At 47.0% G+C, this 9,330-nt stretch overlaps 1 protein-coding gene across 2 annotated transcripts in view; it reads left to right on the top strand.

The window, feature by feature from the left end:
* Nucleotides 1-2,206: 2,206 nt before the first annotated feature.
* The window catches only part of bnipl (BCL2 interacting protein like), a 70,366-nt gene continuing 63,242 nt past the window's right edge, over nt 2,207-9,330 (top strand). For both annotated transcript variants that reach the window (XM_041181615.1, XM_041181614.1), the window contains exon 1: nt 2,207-2,392. In XM_041181615.1, the coding sequence (XP_041037549.1) occupies nt 2,316-2,392 (77 nt within the window). In that variant the 5' untranslated portion in view covers nt 2,207-2,315. The remainder of the gene's footprint in view (nt 2,393-9,330) is intronic.

Raw genomic sequence — 9,330 nt, 5'->3', positions numbered from 1 at the left:
TCTTCACCAGAGGCCACCCATTCCCCTCATCTTCACCAGAAACCCCCTTTATCTCCTTATCTTCACCAGAAATCCCCGATTCCTTCCATATCTTCATCAGAAACCCCCCATTCCCCCTTATCTTCACCAGAAGCCCCCATTCCTGCTTATATTCACCAGAAGCTCCCCATTCCCCCTTATCTTCACCAAAAACATCCCCATTCCCTCTTATCTTCACCAGAAACTCTTATTGCCACCAGAAACCCTCCCATTCCCCCCATGCACCTCTTATTGTCCCAGAACCCGTCCACCTCCTGTCCCCATGATCGAGGTGCATCTTATTTTATTTTGGAAGAGTTGATCACCCTGGAAGGAGGAGCTCTATGCCCACCTCCCCTTGCCCCCTGCCTCCTGCAGAATAGGGTTGCCAATGGTAATTAATTGTATTCCTGGAAGTATCCCCACATGACTTGCCTCCTGCTTTCCAGCCATTCATCGGCCAACACATCCATCCTTGTGACACAGTGCCTTCCTACACCAATCAAAAAGCAGAAAGACTCATCATCCAATTGGATGATGCTTGACAATCAACCAAACAGCCAGAACAGGTTGAGAGTGCGGTTAATAAAACATACAGGGGCTAGGAATCCTGCGACGAGTAACTCACCTCCTGACTCCCCAAAGCCTGTTCACCATCTACAAGGCACAAGTCAGGAGTGTGATGGAATACTCTCCACTTGCCTGGATGAGTGCAGCTCCCACAACACTCAAGAAGCTCGACACCATCCAGGACAAAGCAGCCCCGCTTGATTGACACCACATCCACAAACATTCACTCCCTCCACCACCGACACACAGAAGCAGCAGTGTGTGTACCATCTACAAGATGCACTGCAGCAACTCACCAAGACTCCTTAGACAGCACCTTCCAAACCCACGACCACTACCATCTAGAAGGACAAGGGCAGCAGACGCATGGGAACACCACCACCTGGAAGTTCTCCTCCAAGCCACTCACCATCCTGACTTGGAACTATATCGCCATCCCTTTACTGTCGCTAGGTCAAAATTCTGGAACTCCCTCCCTAACAGCGCTGTGGGTGAACCTAAACCACAGGGATTGCAGTGGTTGAAGAAGGCAGTTCACCACCACCTTCTCAAGGGCAATTAGGGATGCGCAATAAATGCTGGCCTAGCCAGTGACGCCCACATCCTGTGAATGAATTTTTACAAAGTATCGTAGGCTTTATTAATAGGGGTAAAAACAAAAAACTGCGGATGCTGGAAATCCAAAACAAAAACAGAATTACCTGGAAAAACTCAGCAGGTCTGGCCACATCGGCGGAGAAGAGTTGACGTTTCAAGTCCTCATGACCCATGACTCGAAACGTCAACTCTTTTCTTCTCCGCCGATGCTGCCAGACCTGCTGAGTTTTTCCAGGTAATTCTGTTTTTATTAATAGGGGTATGGAATACAAGAGCAAGGGGTTTATGTTTAACTTGTATAAGACACTAGTTTGGCCTCAGCTGAAGTATTGTGTCCAGTTCTGGGCATCGCACTTCAGGAAGGATGTGAAGGCATTGGAGACAGTGCAGGAAAGATTAACAAGATTGGTTCTAGGGATGAGGAACTTCAGTTATGGAGGTAGGTCAGAGAAGTTAGGACTGTTTTTGTTGGAGAAGGCTGAGAGGAGATTTGACAGAGGTGTTCAAAATCAGGAGGGATCTGGACAGAGTAGAGAGGGAGAAGCTGTTCCCCTTGGCAGTAGGATGGAGAGGGCACGGACTTAGAGTAATTGGCAAAAGAAGCAATGGAGACCTTTTCAGGCAGCGAGTGGTTGGGGTCTGGAAGGCGTTGCCTGAGAGCGCCGGGAGGCAGGTTCAATAGAGAATTAGACTGTTATCTGGAAAGCAAGAATGTGCAGGACCATGAGAAGGGCGGGGTGAGGAGGCGGCACTAGGTGGGTTGGCCTTTCTGAGAGCCACTGCAGATACGATGCGCTGTAACAATTCTGTGGTTCTGTATAAGAGGCACACCCACCACCAACATACACCAGGCAGCGCTAGGACCCGGCCACAGCTAGCGCTCTCTCTCTCCCTCTCCCTGTTGTTGCTGCTGCTGAATTCAATGACGGATTAATAAGGGGATCTGCTCATCATTCTGATCTCCCGTCACTGGGGGAGGGAAAGGGGAAGAGGAAGAGGTGGGGAGAGGATGGGTGGGGGGAAATTACATAGAGTCAGAGAGGAAGAGAGAGAGAGAGCGAATCAGAGAAACCAGGCTGGGGAAAGTTCTTAACTTCTACTGAACTTTTAAAAAGTTTGTAACAAATGATATGACTTCGCGACTGACGGGAAGCGAGGAGCGACTGGTTCACCAGGGAAAGGGTGACACGGAGGAGCAGAATGGGAGGTGAGTGTGTGGACAGAGAGGGGGAGAAAGAGACAAGAGAGAGAAATATCAACTTTCTCGTTTGCTGAAATTGAAATTTTTGAAGCTGAACTTGAGCTACAGAAGGAGCCTGTGATTCACAGCGTTTCATTGGTTAATTATTAAGCTCTCTGTTTATACCTTCATCCCTGCCAAGTGCCAATTTTAACTACCTCTGCTGCAAAAAAAAACTTCTTGTGTTCAGTTTACCATTTATAAAGTTGCTGGCGAGTTTTTACAAGGCATCTGGATAATGTTTGTGTTCATGATTTTTTTTTCTGGGGCCTCCTCAAAAGCTCCTGGTTAACTCTTTCTCCTCACTGATGTACATATGAGACCCCAGTTGTTTGTTGGTTCACCCAGAAAGGGCTTCCATATCTAGAATTAAAACAGAAAGTGCTGGAAAAAAATCTCAGCATCTGTGGAGAGAGAGAGAGAGAGAACAGAATTAACGTTTGGAGTTCAATATGACACTCCTTCGGAATTTCAGAGCTCAGGCAACTTGCAGTATTTTGCTTTTAGTCCACTTCTGAAGCCCTTTTCATGACCTTCGTCCTCAGTTAAAGCCAAGGAAGTATTTTTGGTGCTCTAGTCACTGGTGTAGAGACAGCCAGTTCCACAAACAATTGATGTGACAAATGGCCCAGATCATGTGTTTTTGTTTTGGTGATGTTGGTTTGAGGGATAAATATTGGCTCCAGGACACCAGGGAGAACCCCCCACCCACCTCCACTCTTCTTTGCCATAGTGGCTGTGGGTTCTTTTGCACCCACCTGAGTGGGCAGAAGGTTCCAGCTGAAACTGGGCACCTCCTTGGGGGCTGGGCTTCTGCAGTACTGGCACCCAGAGCGTCGTCCGGGGTGAGAGGGGGATAAGGGGGGGAATTTCTTCTCTCGGAGGATTGTGAATCTTCGGAATTCTCCTCCCCCAGAGAGCCGCGCTGGCTGAGTCATCGACTGCGTTCAAGGGCTGGGACAGACAGATTCTTCATTTTAGGAGCAAGTCGAAAGTTACGGGGAACACGCTGGGGCCAAGATCAGATCAGCCGTGATCTTATTGAATGACAGAGCAGGCTCCTCCTCCTAATTCTGTAAGCTTTCAGGAGACATAATTGTTCCCTATCGCCCTGCCCTGTTATGCCTGTGCTGATTCATGTAGGTGAATGTTGGATGAGGACAATGGGTTTCTGGGGGATGAATTGCACCATAGATAGAATGGTTACAGCACAGGAAGAGGCCATTCAGCCCTTCTTATCCATGCCAGTCCTCTGCAAGAGCAGCTCGGTTAGTCCCACTCCCCTGCCTTTTCCTCGTAGCCCTGCACATATTTTCTTTTTGGATAGTTATCGAATTCCCTTTTGAAATCCTCGCTTGACCCTGCCTCCACAACAATGCATTCCAGATCCTAACCACTTACTGTGTACACATGCCTGCGTTGTTTCTTTTGTCAATCACTTTAAATCTGTGCCCTCTGGTTCTCGATCCTTCCGCCAATGGAAACAGTTTCTCCCCCTCTGCTCTGTCCAGGCCCCTCGTGATTTTGAACACCTCTATCAAATCTCCTCTCGGCCTTCTCTTCTCCAAGGAGAACAGCCCCAGCCTCGCCAATCTATAGATGGAACTGAAGTTCCTCATCCCTGGAACCATTCTGGCAAAACTTTTCACACACTCCCTAAAGCCATCACGTCCTTCCTAAAGTGCGGTGCCCAGAACTGGACACACAATACTCCGGTTGAGGCTGAGCCAGTGTTTTATACAGTTTCAACATAACCCCCTCGCTTTTGTACTCTATGCCCCTATTTATAAAGCCCAGGATCCGTAATGCTTTATTAACCACTCTCTCAACCTGACCTGCTACCTTCAATGATTGGTACACATGTACGCCCAGGTCCCTCTGCTTCTGCACCCCCTTTAGAATTGTACCCCTAATTTTGTATTGTCTCTCCCCGTTCTTCCCACCAAAATAAATCATTTCACTTCATCTGCCATGTGTCCGCCCATTCCACCAGCCTAAGTCCGCTTGAAGTCGATCACTCTCCTCCTCCTAGTTCACAATACTTCCAACTTTTGTGTCCACCACAGATTTTGAAATTGTGCCCAGTCCATCTCCTCCAAGACTGGAACGTTGATATAAATCAGGAAGAACAGAGGTCCCAATACTGATCCCTGCGGAATGCCACCATACACCTATCTTCCTTCAGTCCGTAAACCAGCCGTTTGCCATTCCTGTTTCCTGTCACTCAGCCGATTTCATATCCGTGCTGACACTGATTTTATTTTGGGGGTTTTTAACTTTGCTGGCAAGACTGTTATGTGGCACTTTATCAAATGCTTTTTGGAAGTCCATGTACACCACATGAATCACATTACCCCCATAGACCATCTCTGTTGCCTCATCAAAAAACGCAGTCAAGTTAGTTAAACACAATTTGACTTTAACAAATCCCTGCTGGCTTTCCTTAATTAATCCACATTTGTCCAAGCGACTGTTAATTTTGTCCCAGATTATTGTCTCTAAAAGCTTCCCCACCACCGAGGTTAAACTGACTGGCCTGTATTTGCTGGGCTTATCTTTAGATCCTTTTTTTTTGAACAAGGGTGTAACATTTGCAATAAAGACAGAAAATGCTGGAAAAGCTCAGCAGGTCTGGCAGCATCAGTGGAGAGAGAGAGAAAAAGAGTGAACGTTTCGAGTCCGTCCTCTTCGTTGACTCTGTTTTTCTCTCCACAGATGCTGCCAGACCTGCTGAGCTTTTCCAGCATTTTCTGTTTTTATTTCAGATTTCCAGCATCTACAGTAATTTTGCTTTTATTTTAATGTAACATTTGCAGTTCTCCACCAGACCTCTGGCAGTGTCTAAGGAGGATTGGAAGATTATGGCCGGTGCCTCTGCAATTTCCATCCTTAACTTGCTTCAGTATCCACAATGCATCTCGTGCGGTCCTGGTGACTTCTTAACTTTAAGTACAGCCAACCTTTCAATCGTTTTTAAATTTCTAAATTTTTAATCCATCCAGTGTCTCAACCACCTCCTTTTTCACTGTAACTTGGGCAGCATCTTCCTTAATAAAGATGAAAATCACTCACTTAATACCTCTGCCTCCATGTGTTAACTCCTTTTGTGGTCACTAATGGATCCCATTCCTTTTACAACCCTTTTACTATTTATTTATAAGCCTATAGCAGACTTTGGGATTCCCTTTTAATCTTAGCTGCCAGTCTCTTCTCATACTCTCTCTTTGCTTCTCTGACTATTTTTTTCACTCCTGTAGCTAACCTACGCCTTTAAGATCACTGTCCCCTCGATATTCCTCTATTGCAACTTGATTTTCCTGCCCTACCTCAATTGCCAGAACCAGATCCAACAATGCCTCTTTCCTCATATGGAAACATATTGATATAGAAAGTTCTCCTGGAGTCACTTCGGAAACTCTTTGCCCTTTACGTTACTACCATCCCAGTCTAAATTAGGATAATTAAGGTCCCCCGTTGTAAGCATATCTCTGTGATTTCCTTTTGATTTCTTCCTCTATATCTTTCCCACTAGTTAGTGGCCTACAGAATACAGCCAGTAGCGTAATGGCACCTCTATTGTTCCTTAGCTCTGATTAAATAGATTCTGTCCTCGACCCTCTGAGGCATCCTCTTTCCTCCAGCACTGCAATGCCCTCCTTAATTAGTACTGCCACCACTCCTCCTTTCCTTCCTTTGCCATCTTTCCTGAACAAGAATATTTAGTACTCAGCCCTGCCCTTTTTTTTCCTGAGCTACTTTTCAGTTAGTGCATCAATATCGTATTCACTGGCGACTACCTATGCCTGTGGCTCACCTGCTTTACTTGCCGCACTCTGCGCATTCACATGCATGCACCTAATTTAGACTTTAATGCATTCCCCCCCCCCCATTACTCTGACCCCATCCTTAACCTCTTGCTTTTTCTTACTACTGTACCAGCTGTCTCTCCCAATCTTTTGTGCACCTCATTTTTCCTTTATAATGTTCCATCCTGGTTTCTATCCCCCTGCCAAGTTAATTTAAACCCTCCCCACCTGCACTAGCAAACCGCCCTGCAAGGGAACGGGTCCCGGCCATGTTGAGGTGCAACCCGTTAGGCCTGTACAGGCCCCAGCTTCGCCCAGATCACCTGGGGAAAAGTGAACTTGCCCACTTTGGCAGGAAGGATAGAAAAGTAGTATATTTAAATGGAGAGAGATTATAGAACTCTGAGGTGCAGAAGGATCTGGGTGTCCTGGTACATGAATCACAACAAGTTAGTATGCAGGCACAGCGAGTGATTAGGAAGGCAAATGTTGGTGTTTATTGCAAGGGGAATGGAGTCTAACGGTAGGGATGTTTTACTGCAGCTGTACAGGGCGTTGGTGAGACCACATCTGGAATACCCTGTACGGTTTTGGTCTCCTTATTTGAAAAAAGATATAATTGCATTGGAAGCAACTCAGGGAAGATTCATTCAACTCATTCCTGGGATGAGGAGCTTATCTTAAGAGGAAAGGTTAAGCAGGTTGGACCTATGCCCATCGGAGTTTAGAAGAATGAGTGGTGATCTTGTGGAAACATAGAAGGTCCTGAGGGAATTTGAGAGGGTGGTTACCGGGAGGATGTTTCCACTTGTGGGCGAGACTAGAACCAGGGGACAGAGTTTAAGAATAAGAGGTCTACCATTTAAGACTGAGATGAGGGGGAATTTCTTCTTTCAAAGGGTTGTTACTCCGTGGAATTCTCTTCCCCAGAGAGCAGTGGAGACTGGGTCACAATATATTAAAGGCTGGAGTTAGACAGATTTTTGATAGACAAGGGGGTCAGCTGTTATGGGGGCAGACAGGAAAGTGGAGTTGAGACCACAAACAGATCAGCCAAGATCTTATTGAATGGCGGAGCAGGCTCAAAGGGCTGAACGGCCTACTCGTGCTCCTAAGTCTTATGTTCCTAAAACTGGTTCCAATATCCCAAGAATATTCCTCCCCCACTATCTCTTCAGCCACTTGAGAAGGTGGTGGTGAGCCATCTTCTTGAACCGCTGCAGTCCTTGTGGTGCAGTTACACCGGCAGCGCTGTTGGGAAGGGAGTTCCAGGATTTTGACCCAGCGACAATGAAGGAACGGCCGATATAGTTCCAAGTCAGGATGATGTGTGGCTTGGAGGGGAACTTCCAGGTCGTGGTGTTTCCATGCGTTTGCTGCCCTTAGCTTTCAAGGTGGCAGAGGTCGCAGGTTTGGAAGGTGCTGTTGAAGGAACCTTAGTGAGTTGCTGCAGTGCATCTTATAGATGGTACACACTGCTGTCACTGTGTGTTAGTGTAGGAGAGGGTGGATGTGATGCTGATCAAGCGGGGCTGCTTTGTCCTGGATGGTGTTGAGCTTCTTGAGTGTTGTGGGAGCTGCACTCATCCAGGCAACTGGAGAATATTCCATCACACTCCTGACTTGAGCCTTGTAGATGGTGGACAGACTTTGGGTTGTCAGGAGGTGAGTTACTCTATGCAGAATTCCCAGCCTCTGACCTGCTCTGGTAGCCACAGTATTTATATGGCTAGTTCAGTTCAGTTTTTGGTCAATGGTAACCCCCAGGATTTTGATATTAAATGAGGGGTGGTCTTCCACTGCCTCCAGTAGACCCTTTTATCTCTGGGACCCAAGTTCAAATGTGGGGTTGAAAACCTCTGGCTTATTTTGTATTGTGATGGTGGAATGATGAATGGACAGGAGGAGTATGTGTAGCTTCTCGCATCTGCTTCACCATTCAATACAATCGTGACTGTTCTCCTATCTCTGCTTTACTTTCCTGTTTTCTTGATATCTTCCATTCCGCTATCCTGCGAATGTTGTCAATGTTGACGCCATGGGCACCAGCCTGGGCACTACCCTGAGGCACTCAGGGTAGTGTCCTGAGTCCAACCATCTTCAGCTGCTTCATCAATGACCTTCCTTCCATCATAAGGTCAGAAGTGGGGATGTCGCTGATGATTGCACAATGTTCAGCACCATTCACAACTCCTCAGATACTGAAGCAGTCCATGTCCAAATGCAGCAAGACCTGTACAATATCCAGTGGCAAATAACATTCGTGCCACACAAGTGCCAGGCAATGACCATCTCTAACAAGAGAGAATCTAACCATCGTCCCTTGACATTCAATGGCATTACTATTGCCGAATCCTCCACTATCAACATTCTGCGGGTTACTGTTGACCAGAAACTGAACTGGACCAGCCATATAAATGCTGTGGCTACAAGAGCAGGTCAGAAGCTAGGAATCCTGTGGTGAGTAACTCACCTCCTGACTCCCCAAAGCATGTCCACCATCTACAAGGCACAAGTCAGGAGTGTGATGGAATATACTCTCCCCTTGCCTGGATAAGTGCAGTTCCCACAACATTCAAGAAACTTGACACCATCTAGGACAAAGCAGCCCTTTTGATTGGCACCCCATCCACAAACATTCACTCCCTCCACCACCGACGCACAGTAGCAACAGTGTGTGTACCATCTACAAGATGCACTGCAGGAACTCACCAAGGCTCCTTCGACAGCACCTTCCAAACCCACGACCTCGACCATCTAGAAGGACAAGGGCAGCAGATACATGGGAACACCACCACCTGCAAGTTTCCCTCCAAGCCAATCACCGTCCTGACTTGGAAATATATCGGCTGTTCTTTCACTGTCACTGGGTCAAAATCCTGGAATCCCTCCCAGCAGCACAATGGGAGTACCTACACCACAGGAGCTGCAGAGCTTCAAGAAGGCAGCTCGCCCACCACCTTCTGAATGGCAATTGGGGATGGGCAATAAATGCTGGCCTAGCCAGTGACGCCCACACCCCATGAATGAATTTAAAAAATCCTGCCCCTGTACAGTGCAGTACTTCATGTCTGAGTTGGTCAGCAAGAGTTGCCAACA

Source organism: Carcharodon carcharias (genome assembly GCF_017639515.1).
Source record: "Carcharodon carcharias isolate sCarCar2 chromosome 36 unlocalized genomic scaffold, sCarCar2.pri SUPER_36_unloc_1, whole genome shotgun sequence".
NCBI classification, from domain to species: domain Eukaryota; kingdom Metazoa; phylum Chordata; class Chondrichthyes; order Lamniformes; family Lamnidae; genus Carcharodon; species Carcharodon carcharias.
This window is presented reverse-complemented; position numbering and strand designations above follow the sequence as displayed.